General features: G+C 39.3%; 1 protein-coding gene across 1 annotated transcript in view; it reads right to left on the minus strand.

Moving 5' to 3' along the window:
• LOC122797101 (kinesin-like protein KIF20A) overlaps positions 1-15,878 on the minus strand; it is a 359,272-nt gene that overhangs the window by 172,952 nt on the left and 170,442 nt on the right. The window contains exon 6 of the mRNA XM_044065898.1: positions 1,822-1,998. Coding sequence (XP_043921833.1) covers positions 1,822-1,998 — 177 coding nt within the window. The remainder of the gene's footprint in view (positions 1-1,821; positions 1,999-15,878) is intronic.

Below are 15,878 nucleotides of genomic sequence, written 5' to 3' on the forward strand. Positions count from 1 at the left end.
TTCTAGGGGTAGTAAAAATTGGTGTAACTTGTGAGTGCTGTCACAGATAGTGAAGTATAGCTGAAGATGGAGTAGTTTGAGTTGGTATCCTAAAAGTAGGCTGCATCTTTGTTTCACGGGTAGCCATTTGGCTTTTTCTGTGGCAATAATGTGATGCAAACAGAGGGGTGAGCTTGTAATGAAATGGAGACGCTGCTGGAAATTGTTTGGAGTGTGGTGGTACATTTCTTGGAAGTGGATGCAAAAATGGGCAGTCCGTATTTTAGCGGAGAAAGGAGAACTCCTTTGTCGATAGCTGCTATGGCTGGTTGAGATAGAAAATGGGAGATCTTTTTATTGCCTAGAAGAAGACAGAGTTTACTGATAAATTTTGGAAATGTAATTTCTTATGAAAAGTATGCAGTGTAGTCTACACAGCTTTCTTCACATGTAGAATATGCCAATACTACATGCTAGAGGGAAGTACATGTATAAAATAACACCCGACTTCTTCCTGTTACTGCACATTGCACACCTCTGTTAACTGAATCCATAAATATAAACCATAAAGCCTGCCACAAATTATTCGCTAGACACAAAGTAATTGTATATTTTGCATACTCACTGTCATGATTAAACTGAAATGAATTTTATTTTCTGTGAATGAGGAATGTATAATATTTTAAATAAACATAACAGAACTCACAAGATACTGAAGGAAAGGGATACATGACCTGAGCATTGCAAAAAACACTCAGTCTTGTTAGCAGTGGTTCACTGTACCATTAAAATTTAAGTCACACAAGCATAATCACATTCAAAAGTTTGCCTTTCTGGACAAACCCAATCATGTAAATTTAGCAATTGCCAAACAAATATTTCACTTGTTTTCCCTCAAATGATAAATCCAGGAAAATGCATTTTTTCACCAATACAAAACTGTACAATTTCATGCCAATGTGTACCAAATTAATGTTCACACTTTTGAGATGACATGGTGCAGAGTAAATGCCCTGACTGTGTCCCAACTGACCCAGGAACAGCCAGTGATCCAAGCACTGAAGGAGATGGTCTGGTCTACTGCAATACCATTATATACTACAAACAAACAGAGGTGTACAGTATGCAGCTTATGGGCAGGGGAATGCACACAGTTCTTCCAAATCAGGTTCACAAGGTGGTCGTTATTGCATGTATATGGGAATGTACACACACAGTGGAAGGTGTAACACACCATTGTGTCTGCAATCAAGCACATCAGCCTCCAAGGGAAGGGGTTGGACCATAAATAAAGTCCCCATTTACTGCCTGGATAACTGCTTTCCCCAATCACCTCTCAGTCCAGTAAGACAGTGAATGAATGATCATTATCATATTAGGGGATATGCTTAATGATTCACAAGCAAAAGGGAATAAAAAGTACATAATTTTGTTTTCTTGCCATCATAACATGACAGAGCTCTGCAAGGGCCAATAGGACAGCAAATTATAACTTTACAGGACTCCAAGGTCTATCTATAACTATCCCATTAGCTTCTCTTTGAAGAACCAATAGCTATAGGGCTCAATTGTTAGTAATTTTTTATGGATTTCCTGTGTTATTTCCTAACAGCATTTTATTTTCTCACTAATAACAATTTAGATAATCAAGACATTTGAACAATTAACTCCAAGCAGTAGTTTATAACATTTTCAAGTAATAAGCATAATGTGTATTTAGTCTAGACGTTGTTCTGTGCTACACATAAAACTAGCATTTTTAAACAATGAAAGACATTTGCTTAATCATACATGGGATCTCATCATTTCAAGTCTCCATGCATATTTAAAGCTCCATTGTACCTTACTCTCCAGGATTGAGGTATCAACATCATCTTCTGAATCTAGGAGGTCATCATCTGAAATGTATGTTTCAGAAAGGGCATCAACAGATTCCGTCTTGGAAATAGGCTTGCCATCTTTCCCAACCAGCCGAGGAGTAAGAAAAGTGAGGGATTTGGGCTGGATTGTCTGTACCACCTAAAACAAAATATGAATGCAAGTAAATGAAGCAGCTGAAATTGCACATCACCCAAGGACACAACCTACCCAAGCTTAAGCAAAAAATCACCACCATTAGTGTTAAAAATGTACTTTTACTAGTTGGTCATGTGATATTTCCAAGATGCGTACTACTTGATAATGTTTCTGCACTAATTCACTTGGTCACCATTATTAATAACTACTGCAAAATAACTTGTCTATAACACAGCCAAGAGATACCAAACCAGGTCTCAGTTTAGGGATATTCCACTCGTGCAGGATTTGTAACAATATAGAATTCATGTACTTATGTGATTGTTGTTCAGATAGGTCTTGTTCCTATCACTGCCAGTCTGGATGCCCACAGTTTTAAATAATCCTTTTTATACCCAGTATTTATCTGCAACATATCCCTACAGATGCTTACATATATGATTTCAAATATTCAAAAATATCACTTGACTTTTACTTGTGACACAAGTCTGTTATACTATGAATGTGGTGTCTGACACAAGGAATCGGGTATACACCCTGCAGACATTCAATGGTCTGGCAATTTTCATCTTGCTTTTAAATCCACTCATCTGCTGAGCCATGTATAATACTGTATATTACATGGAAGGTGCAGTCCAGAAGTGCAGTGGAAATATATACCAGCATAAGCTAATAAAAATGTAGCTGGATACTATAAAAAGTCATACAATTGTATTTGTCCAGTATACAACAGTGGCAAAACTACATATTTTACAAGGCAATGCAGACAAATCAGAAAAGGAATCCATTATAAATACCATTTATGCACTGCCATATCAGGTCCTCTGGAAGATGGTTTATTATACCAGGTAATTGTTGGAATTTCCTCCTTTGATATTCTCAGCTCTGGCAATCTATTACATGTGGATCTTTGGGCTGGCATATACTGGCCAAGGAGGGTGGTGCGGAGTCTTATTTTCAGTTTGAGCCCAATGTACAAATAGAAAGAAAAAATATATGAACATAAAATTATTTACTTTGTCAATGTTAGTGGCTTAAGCAGGATGCCCACTTGTCTATGATGCCTGAAGTTTTCCTAGGAAAGATCACACAGACTCTGCCATAGACTGCTGTGAAGAAGAGGTTAATTTGCTTTTTTTTTGTAATTTGCATTGTTTCATTGCCTGCTTTTTTTTTTTTAATTTGCATTGTTTCATTGCCTTCTTCTATTTTGTATATTGTGGTGTATTTTCATTAACTGTTTTAATTGTATCCTACTTCCAGTTGCATATTTAAACTAGAAAAGAGGCTAGAACTCCCTCTCTCGTGAGTCACACAGAAATTAAAAATTACCCGACCTGGTTGCTGTTGTGCTTTTTAAACACAACTGTCTCTCAAGCTGCCCACCCCTCATTTTAATTTGACCATTTATTTAATTCCCCCTTCATTGGTTGTCAGTAAGCACAAAATTATAATTTTGTGAAGTTACTTCCTTCTTCAGCTATTGGAAACTTTGTGTTCATCCCACTGTATTCCATAGAGCCAGAATACCATGCCACTGTATTCCATACAGCCAGAATACTAAATGTCCACCCTCATCCAATCCATCTTGCTCTCTTAAAATTAACAGTGCTCACCTTAGATTGCTAAAGCTTGAGTTACTCCCACCTTCATATCTGAAAGTGCGCACTGCAACTCTTAGGATATTATTAACCCGTTTGTTTCATCTTACCTTTAAAACTTGCAGCATCTGTTCCAAGACCACAGATTACTGGTGATTTCACATTCTCTCTCTCAGTCGTCATCTTGGGATTAGTGCTTCTGTTTTGCTCCTGAGATTATTAATCACAAGTAAGCTTAACTGCTTCATAGGTGCCAGCTTGGAGTGTGTGCTTATATTTTAATCTTGGTGACAGAAGTATCAGAGGGCATTTATTTCAGACATTGAGCGTCTGCGTGGGACTTTCCTGAATGATCTGGTTGATCTTCAAGGCAACTACCAGGAAAAGGCTACAGTAAGCTACAGACCTCTGCATCATCTGGAACAAGACTGCTGATCACCAAACCGCCTTTGGCCTGCTTCTCATCTTGGAATTGGTGCTACTGTTTTACTTCTGATAAAAGTAAAAGCAAATGAGCATTGTATCCCAGCAGTGGGAAGCTGTGGTGAGACCAGCTCTAGTGGCAGCCAGGTAATAGCCACTTAGGTAAATTCTTTTTTTCACCAAGTACTGCTTGATTAGCTGCTGTCCAATGTAACTTTAGAATATCTCCCTAAATACTTCATGCATAAATCATCATGGTCTGATTTAGTAGACGCCCCCCCAAGTGTCTGGCAGTGCCCTATATAGACGCAGACATCTTGAGTTGACATTTTTCCTGTAAATGCACCCATGAAATTTCGCCCATAGCTAGCTGCAAACAGGACAACTGGTATACAGTGATAAGCACAACCCTCAGAGTTGCAAACCAGATACTCCTGACAATTAACATTCTCACCGCAACAGTCTAATCAATCAAAAAAAATGGCCTGTTGGCATGGATATGAACTTTCCCACCATCTCAGTTACCACCTTGGTGGATATAGGTATCATGAAGCAGTGCAGAAATTGTCTCATGATTACTGACAACCAGCTAATTCTCAAACAAACTGATAAGGTATGTGAGAGATATATTTACACAATGTCACTGGAGGCAAAGCTCTCACATTAAAGCACTTCTTATGTCAGCCAGGTTGTCAGTAGTACACCAATTCCACCCACTTCACACAGTACAAAGCAGACTCAGAGCCACATATGCTAACACACTTAAATGTAACCTTACTAAAGACCTCCTAGACAAAGTACACATAATAAATCCCTGCAGCATCCCAGAGTGCACTCTTTCAAAACACACACACAGCCACATATCTCATGGAGTCTCTACTTGTAAGCCCATAAGGCAAGCTACCACAAAATACAACATTCTGGTCATTGGAGACTCCATTATAAGATGCACTGATTTCCCTCTCACCAGCTTGAGTTAGGAGAAAGTCACTGTCAGTTGTTTATCAGGAGCTAGGATCCACCATACTATAGACGTACTCAGGCCATTGAACCACAAGTACCAGTATGACTCAGTCATGGTCCATTTAAGTGTAAATGACCCAATACGTACCTCTCTAGACATCATGAAGCTCTCAGAATGCGTGTCCCAGGATAGTATGAGCCTAACAAGGAGCAGCATTTTACCTTCTGCAAGGATGATGCAACAATAAGAACTAGGGGTATAGCTGGGATATTCAGGTTTGCATTCACAACTGCAAATTGCTGCCCCCAAAAAGCCACCCCCTCATCACCATGATGTTGCTATCCCACCCCCACCCCCCATGTACATATCCAAGTCATACTCCCATCACAGTGATGCTCTCCTCCACTCCACCCTCAGCAAATGTATGCCAGGAAGCTAAGCTTTTACATGAAGCACCAAAACAAAAAGCAGACATTTTAGTCCAAACATCCATTTGACCTAGGTGGGAAAGCACAAACTATTTCCCTATTTATATTCTAAGCTAAACTTTACTTCAGCTGTGCTGTAGCCAGATGGCTACTCGTGATTGCCTTTTAATAAAGTGTGACACAGCCCTTACATATAAGTGGTGGGGCATTCTGTGTTTGTCAGAAACACCATCACATCACATTATCCATGACCTTCATTTGTAACCCCTGAAGATCTTTAAATCACCATAAGAAAATCAGCTATTGCTCTGTTGCTAGCCATAGATCCCAACCAATGCCTCCCAATGATCAAGAAAAGTACCTTAACACCACTCAGTGGTTAAATATCCAACACCTTCTTACTGGATGGTACAATCATCCAAACATTGAGCGGTACACCTACACATCTAAAAATGGATATGCATGGCATTCCCTGGACTTTTTAACAGTAAATTCTGTAAAATCTACCCATGAAAGTCTCGTATATCCTTGACTTGGCCATTATCAAACTAGCTCCCACCTGTACGCCACTTTGCATCTTCTCATCCCTAGCAAAATCTGTCCATAGGTCACCTTCTCTGTCAGGTGTAGTGGTACCAGACCATCATCAAACCACCTTTAGAGACTTCAAGGGTAAACCTACATCAGCTTATAGAAGACCTAGACAAAAATTCCCACAAATTTGGTGGAACTACATCATTAATAAACTATACAACAAAATAAGGAACATAATGACAAGTTATAAAAACAAAAATCCCCCTTCCTCTACCTTGAGGCCACAGTGAAATATGCCATAAAGGAAATGAGCACAACTAGGTTCATAGAAGGTTACTAGGCTATTAGCCCCAAGGCCTTTATAAGCCTAGCCATGTTATACCCTTGTTCCCTTATTGACCTAGTTGTATGGTCTATATTTGTAGTGAGAGTCTATGATTAGCAGTCTTTTAAGAGGGACATAGGTAACACCCCCGAAGTAAGTTTACAGTCTCCCATCCAGTTGTACAAGTTGCGCTTAAATAGGGTCATTGAGGAGCTCTGTTTTACGTGAACTGGGAGTTTGTTCCAGATGAGTGAATCTCTGGGAGACATCGCTGTCGCTCTAGCATGTCCTGTTAATGTCACAGGCATACCTCTCAATCTCTTAGAAATCTGGACAAAGCCTAAAATAATGGGGGTTCAAAGGTCAAAAATAGGGACAGATTTTAAATATTGACCTTATAAACTTGGATAATTGCTAGAGTAACAAGATTTGTTTTAGTATGCATTTTCTGAAGGAGTCAAACTCAAATGTATACCATTATTTAGTGACTACAATTCTCAGTGATTTACCAGAAAACCACAAATTTTATGAGGAACAGACCAAAAATACAAGTAAAAAATCTGGACAGATGAGAGGTATGGTTGCAGGCTAGGTTAAGATCCCTAGAGCACATGAATCCTTTCCCATTTGACTTGTGGATGTGAAGCATTTCCATTAAGGCAGGGTCAGAGTCACCTCTCAGCTGCCTATACAGTAAAGTGACAAGTCCTTCAGATTCTCCATCCAGGTCACGTGCTGAAGGCCCTGAATTTTCTTGGTAAGAAAACTGAGGTCTCCCCAGATACTGCAGGTGTTTGCGGAGGTACATACAGAAGGGACCGTCGTACTCTTAGTGGTCTGATGAGGGATGCAATGCCCTTACTTATGGGATGTGCAACATAAGCCTTCTTTGCCACTGTGGACACATAGTGATCAAAGTTAAGGTCGCTATCAACCTGTGTTCCCAAATCTCTCACCACAGGTTTTGAGCTAAGGGAAGTACTGTTAACAGAAAATGAAAAGCAGAGTTTAAGCTTAAGGTTGCTCTATATACCAAAGGAAATTGTAAATCTTTCATTTGTGACAAGAAATTAAGGAATAATATCCAACAATGTATTGGACTCATATTACACATTCTGATTCCAAGGATATAGCCAGTATATTTAGGAGACAAATGTAGTGATAACATTCCCCACCACTCCACAAAGTTGCCCCACTTTCCATGAAGAGTATTGCAAAACAAAAAAAAATATCTTCACATCTGAACACACACAGATTTTTTTTTTCCAAAATGTTAATATTTTAAAATCCTGACAGATATCCAAGTACACAGATGTTATCATTCTAATTGTATGGTCAAAGAGACCAGAGGGCAGACCAAAAAAAAAAAAAAAAACATCAAAAAGCACAACACATGCTTGCTATTTTACAGTGTTGATTATTACTCCTCCGTTGGCAGTACAGCTAATAATGTCAGGAATCACGAAATATTTAAATGGTGTTTAAGCACATAAAACCACTACCAGCAATTGTCACTCAGAAATGATTTCCAAGCTAAATCCCTTGGTAATAGAGGCTGGCAAACAGTAGCACAGTGTTATTAAGCTAACTGGCCTTCACACAGATTGCTCTCTATACTCAAACTGCAAGACTGCATTTACTCCAATGCAGAATCATAAGGGAATACATTTAAAACAGCTTGAATGACAACAGTCAAAAAAAAGTGTAAAAGAGACAGAAGCATGGGAAATATATCTGTAATAAATGGAAGTTCTGAACAATATTCTGACATTTGAAAAGACAAAGGTAAAAAGAAACATCATCTTCTTTCGGCTGTTCCCGTTAGGGGTCGCCACAGCCAATCATCTGTTTCCATTTCTTCCTGTCCTCTGCATCATGCTCTTTCACACCAACCGCCTGCATGTCCTCTCTCACCACATCCATAAACCTTATCTTAGGCCTTCCTCTTACCTGGCAGCTCCATCCTTAGCATCCTTTTCCCAATATACCCAGCATCCCTCCTCAGCACATGTCCAAACCAATACAATCTCGCCTCTCTTGCTTTGTCTCCAAACTGTCCAACCTGAGCTGACCCTCTAATATACTGATTCCTAATCCTGTCCATCCTAGTCACACCCACTGCAAATCTTATCATCTTTAACTCTGCCACATTCAGCTCTGACTCCTGCCTTTTCATCAATGCCACCATCTCCAACCCATATAACATAGCTGGTCTCACTACCCTCTTTTAGACCTTCCCTTTCACTCTTACTGGTACCAGTCTGTCACAAATCAAAGATAAAAAGAAACAACAAAATCTAATAGCAGAAGCAGGTAGCAAAATCCATCTGTGTACACATATTATAGAAAAAAGTTAAAAATCTTACACGCAACAACTTTGCCAGTGACTCAGTGGATTATGGAGGGTCTTTCATTAACAAAAATGTTGTTAATCCATTTGTAACATTTGTCAGTGCTTCTAATAATGTTATTAGCCTTATAGAAAGTAATGGGACTACAAACTAAGACACCGAAATTCACGGACAGTTATGCATGAAGATTTGAAGCCACAGGATCATTCAGAAGCCTGAACTGCTTGAAAAACTTTATCAGAGCTACAAAAAGTCCCGGACACCTAAATCAGGCTTTGTTAATCTCCAGCAGAAACTGAAGAACACCCACACCCTCAGGTGTGCTGCTTCGCCAGAGGAATTCATCTTCAGCAACAGTGCAATTACTGAATAATGTATGTGCTATAGTAAATATACGTAACCCTGTCCTGATTTGCCTTCTGTGAGCCTTGAGGAACTAATGCTCCTGGTCAGTGACAATGTGTCCCCATCACCTGTGTTCTCTCAGGCTATTAAACTGGTCTGCTCCCCTGTAATCCCTCAAACACAGCCTCTCTCTCTCTTGGCTACCTCCTTCCCTTGCTCACCTATCTCCATTTGTAACTTCCCCTCATACTTCTACTGTTTCCTATCATCTGGCCTCTGTCAGCCTTCCTTCACCCACACAGTTCTCCACTAGCTACTCCAGACCCAGTGCCCCCCCTTTCCTACCAGACGCCCCATACTCACCTTTCTAGCCTAGCTCCTAGATTAGTATCTAACCACCCCACCCATAGATTTGTGTTAAAGAATCAAAGTTGTCCATTATTTCAACAGCTACCCAGTATAACCCTAAGGCTCTAAACTTGCCTATATTGCATTCTCCTACTACTCCCACTGATTGATTGGTTTCCTTGATTACTGCTGCTGCTTCTTTACACCGTGTCTTTCCCCGCTCACTGCGCTCCTCTACCCTACTCCCATTCCCACCCACCCCTGTAACACATACACTTCATTACAAACCACACCCTCTACTAATTAATGCCATCCACCTAATTATCTCATACACTACATTTCACCACAGCCCAAACATTTCACCCTTTACCTGCTCCCAATCACAACAGCTATAGATACTACTCCTACACACCTTTACTCTTTACTCCCACTCATACCCCCTCTACACAAACTAAAAAGATGCACTCCCCACAGTTTTGCCAACCTCTAAGGCTAGTAATATACCTACTAACCACCATATCTCTACTGCTCCTCTCCACCCTGACCTCATACCACACTGAACTTTATATAAGCAACACAACAGCAAACAGATTCCACAACCACTTCCATTAAACTAAAACACTTCCCTATATCAACATCTAACCTCACCTCCTCCCAACCTCTTTCATACTCTTATAACAAACCAACATATAAAACTAACCCCCACTCTTCCCAAAAACATGTCAAAATACTACACAAACTTCATAGACTGTCTTAACCTACTCCATAATCTCTTCTGTTGTGGAGATGTACACCATAATCCAGGTCCCAACTCTTTAGACACAACTAATTTAAATCCAACAGATGCTATATTCCAGAGGCCTACTTCTCTCGTCCTCTTAAACAAAATGTGAGAAGTATTATCAACAAAATTCAAGACTTGCATGCCCTGCTAGCCTTATACTAACCAGAGATAGCGGTGTTAACTGAAACTTGGCTTAAGCCAGATCACCATGACAATGAGATCACTCCACCTGGGTATAATATTATACGTAATGATAGAACAGGGAAAAAAGGTGGAGGAGTAGCCATAGTTTTCCAAAATCATCTCACCATAGAACAATTTGACTTCAATGCCCATGATACAAAAGATTCAGAAATAATATTCACTAAACAAACTAAACTCCAAAAAATATATTATTGCAGGTGCCTACATTCCACCAGGCAATAACATTACCACACTGGAAAACATTGTACTGGATGTCTACCTCCCTCCCACAGGAAACCATACTACTAGGAGACTTTAATATTGACTGGGCTAAATGCTCCAGTCACAACCCCTCCTCTCATATAAACCTACATGGTTTCACCCAAATTATTTCTGACCCCACTAGAATTGATATGACATCCAAACGCCAATCCATTTTAGACTGGATATTGCTATCAAACCCTAATCTCACACAACACTCCGGCTTTCTCCCAGACAGTCTAAGTGACCACCAAGCAACCTACCTTATTAGGAACAGATCCCACCATATCACTCCCCACTCTAAAGATAATACACAACAAAAGGAACCTCAAAACTAATGACCTACTCAATGCACTAAAATACAGGAATTGAACTCCCCTAACTCACCTACCTCTAGATGAAGCTGTACAGTACTTTAACTCAGCCTTTCTCAAAATCCTAAATGAGCATGCACCACCCAGAACCATTAGAGTCAAAACTAATTATGCCCCATTGGCTAACAAAAGAGACAAAAACTATAATGAAAAACAGGGACAAAGCTTGGGTACAATTTCACAAACACAAAACCTCCTCTTTGAAACAAATCTACTTAGAACTCCGCAACAAAGCGGAAAAACAGATTAAACTAGACAAAGCCAATTACTATAAAACCTTGAAGAAAAATGAAGCAAAGTTGGACACTGCTGACAGCTTAAAAAATCTTCTTTATTCTTAAAATCACAAGATAAGCGCTTTCGGGATGACCCTTCTTCAGATAAATAAAATGAATGAGATGGTTCACTTATATACATATAAAAGCCAATCACATTCAGAAATAGCAAGCACATTCAGTGAAAGACACGCCTATTTTTCAAAATAGGCTTAATTGGTATGTACTCATTTAAACCTGGCTTCCTGTTTGCCATTAAGCTAGCAATCCATTTTGTTTCTTTATTCCGAGCAAAAATGGTTGTTATGATGAAATGTTGATAGATATTATGTTATACTGTAGGAATGTGTCACTGAAGTTAATGTATGGCAACAGTAATGAGAAGGATTATTCCCTTAGAAAACCAAGTGGTTTTGTCCCGCAATTAACATCAAGTTTGAACTTGTTCGTTAGTGCATGTGAGAAAGATATGATAGATTACTATAAGGAAGCAGATTTTAAGAAATATCACAACTTATCTGCTGAACAAAGGATAACACTGAATAGTCTCATTGCCAATAAGGACATTGTGATAAAAAATGCGGATAAGGGGGGTGCCATTGTCCTTATGGACACGACATGGTATAACAACAAATTGAATGAGCTATTACAAGATAGTAACACGTATCTACTCATAAATCCCCTAACTGTAAAAAGTATTGTAGATAGGGTGAATATTCAATTAAATGCTCTATTGTTTGAAATGAAAATATCTGAGGAAACTTATCAGTTTCTCAAAATAGAGAAACCAGTTATTCCGATCTTTAAAGCACTACCGAAGATACATAAATCTATCCAAAACCCACCCCTTAGACCGATAGTATCTGGGAGGGGATGGGTTACGGAGAATGTGTCGATATGGGTGGAACACACATTAAAACCCTATTTAGATCAAATGGATAATGTGTTGAAAGACACAGCACATTTTTTAAGGCTACTAGGTCAATTGAATAAATCCTATAGTAAGAATTTACTGATGGTCACTATGGATATTCAAAAAGTCTATTCACTGTGATTGACAACAAGTTTGGTATTGATAGTGTACAATTGCTCCTGGGTGATCTAGGAGTTAGTGATGACAAGTTATCACTCATTACATCACTATTAAGCATTGTTTTGGAGAATAATGTTTTTCTGGGAGGTAATGGCATATATAGACAAGCGCAGTCGCCATGGGGACCCCCTGCGCAAACACATATGCCAATTTGGTTCTCTCTCAATGGGAAAGAACACATGTCATCAATAATGAGGAATGGAGACGTCAACTACAGTTATATCTACGTTTTGTAGATGACATTTTTCTTTTGTGGGATGGGACAGAGGAAGAACTAGATGAGTTTATTAACCACTTACACTCCACTACGAAGTTTTTAGGTTTTCCATCAACATGTCACGCAGTTCCATAGATTTCTTAGATGTATGTATACAACAGGATACAAAAGGCTTTAGATCCAAGCTACATAAGAAAGATTGCTGGAAGAATTCACTCTTGGCATTTGACAGCATGCACCCTAGATATACATATCGCAACATAGTACAGGGGCAGGTGAGCAGGGTCTCTAGGTTATGTCTTCTAGAATCAGATTTTGAAGAGGAGACGACTAGACTTAAGGAGAACTTTAATGACAGGGGCTATAAGCAGAATTTGGTAAATGAAACTGTGGAAAGAGGTAGATCCAAGCGATTCACGGATTATAAGCCCTGGATTTTAAGAGCTTTTGAAAGGGATGAGGTCAAAAAGAGTAATGAAGCTTTATGCAAAGACCCGCAGGTCATGTTAAATTATAGCAGTAATACTAGTGATATCTGCAATATAGTGAGGAAGAACTGAACATCTTGACCAGTGATAGTACACTGGGGGGCATAGTGGGACCTCAGCCCACTTTTAGGTATAGAAGGAATAAAAACTTAAAGGATCTACTATGCAAGGAACCTTCCGTGCCAAATGTATCCTATGCTTTACCATACTCAATAGGAACGAGTAATTGTGGATTATGTAAAGCTTGTCCCTACATAAATAAAGATACTGTTTTATACATCCCATTACCCAAAAGTGTTTCACTTTAAAGGAAGAGCAACCTGCCACAACCAACATAGTATATTTAGCAGAATGCTGTCAATGCCAAGGTTTTTATGTGGGTAAGACGAATAGCATGTTTAAAGTAAGGATTCTTCAGCATCTTTCCAGTATTAGGAATAAAGATGAAAGAAATGCGTTATGTAGACATGTGACTTTGTATCCTACACATACATTTAAATTTAGGGTCATTGTAAATGTTAAACCCAGCACTAGGGGGGGTGATATTGTGCTTCAAACAGAAACTGTAGAAACAAAATGGATTGCTAGCTTAATGGCAAACAGGAAGCCAGGTTTAAATGAGTACATACCAATTAAGCCTATTTTGAAAAATAGGCGTATCTTTCACTGAATGTGCTTGCTATTTCTGAATGTGATTGGCTTTTATATGTATATAAGTGAACCATCTCATTCATTTTATTTATCTGAAGAAGGGTCATCCCGAAAGCGCCTATCTTGTGATTTTAAGAATAAAGAAGATTTTTTAAGCTGTCAGCAGTGTCCAACTTTGCTTCATTTTTCTTCATTTGTGCTACCTGCTTAAGTTGGACTTTGGCGTCTTACTGGGTATTTGTTTTCTACTATAAAACCTTGCAAGCCAAATTTGCTCATAACCCACAGAAATTCTGGTACACAATAAATAGTTTACTTCACCCTGGAAAATCTAAGACCTCCACCCCTGTATTACCAAATAACCACACTAATATCCCAACACATTTCAACAGATATTTTACTGAAACAATCCAAACTCTAGCCAACATCCAAAATGGTATTAACCCCATATCAAATCCCACCCCTACCCACACCATAGAGCAATACAAGTCCTTTGACTTTTCCCTACACCCAGTGTCCACTAAAACCATCACTAAACTCCTGAAAAAACTTAAACCAACCACACTAGCAGCAGAAAATTCCCAGCTGACTTCCTTCAGATAACAGCTGAGGCCATAGCCTATCCTATATCCATTCTCATAAACAGTTCCATAACTGAAGCCACAGTACCCACCTTGTGGAAAATATCACATATAATCCCACTCACAAGGGAGGTAAATCCCTAGAGCTTACCAATTATCGGCCAATAGCAATTCTATCACCCTCATCAAAAATACTGGAGAGAATAGTTCACCATCAACTAATGCAGTACCTCCTGAAAAACAACCTATCTCATTCTCAGCACAGCTTTAGACCCTCACATAGCACCACCACAGCACTACTCTCTTTTACAACTTAGTCAATCACCACAGAAACTAGGCACAATTCGTATCTGCCATATTCCTAGAATTATCTAAAGCCTTCGACATGGTAAACCATAGCATGCTTCTTGAAACACTAACTACCCTTAACATACAGTCTTCCACTATATCATGGTTTAGTAACTACCCATCAGGTCGACAGCAAGCAGTGCTCTGGCAAGACCAATTGTCCTCCCTTTTACCAGTATCCATCAGTGTCCCCCAAGGGTCCATTCTTGGTCCTCTGCTATTCTCCCTGTTTACAAACCAGATAGCTGCATCCTCAATCTCTGCCACAGTAGTACAATACACAAACACCACCATTATAAGTACCACCCCAAACATAAAGGAACTACTAACCATAACTCAAAAAAATTTACCTTAGCAGAAGCATGGTTTACCAATATAAAACTTAACCCCCCCCCCAAAAAAAAAACAAATTTTATTTGGTCCTAGTAAAACTCCACAGCTAAGCAATGATTTCATCATAAACTCTAAAGATAACATCACAATCACCCCGACAACCCACACAAAACTGGTAGGAGTAGTTATCAATCACCTCAGATTTGACATTCACATAGCACAACAATCAAGAAAGTAAACAAAAAGCTGGGTCTCCTTTACAGAAGCAAACATTTCATGACCAAAAATACAAAATCCACAATCGCTAGGACCCACCTCTTATCTATCCTACTATATGCCTCCCCCATTCTGACAAATCTGCACCATTCCGAACTTAAGATGGAATCTTGCTACAACAAGATTGCCAAGTTCACAACGGAGGCCTCTCATAGATCCCACCATTGTCTTGCCCTAAAGCAGCTCAACTGGCTTGAGCTCCCCCAACTACTGTTACTTAAGCAACTCTCTACAGCACACAAATTGTACAACCTGCCCAGCAAAACCACATCACTAGAGCATCTAATTCAGCCCTACACAACCACCAGAACCTTAAGATCCAGTAACCAAAACCTTATAAACGTCATCAAACACAGAAATGATGCTGGTAAGTCTCTCTTTGCCTGCACCATAGCCAGAGTTTGGAGTGAACTCCAAAGTCACATTACTACTACAACCTCTGCCTCCGAATTTAAAAGACTCCTCAAAAGCCACTATTCAGACAATTGGCTCTGCTCCTGTGTCACCCCAGGTTAAGCCAAACCACTGCACTGTTGCATGAATTCATCTGCTAAAGATCACCAATAACTTCCTCTAGTTACCCAGGTATACCTGCTCTACTCCAAACATATGGGCTTGTCACACAAAAAGGAAAATACACGAACTAGTAAGCAAACTTCATCAAATTCCACAAAGTAAAATACATTCCTTAAATGGGCAC

This window comes from Protopterus annectens, chromosome 3.part0, assembly GCF_019279795.1.
Source record: "Protopterus annectens isolate FY-2018-M chromosome 3.part0, PAN1.0, whole genome shotgun sequence".
NCBI lineage: Eukaryota > Metazoa > Chordata > Ceratodontiformes > Protopteridae > Protopterus > Protopterus annectens.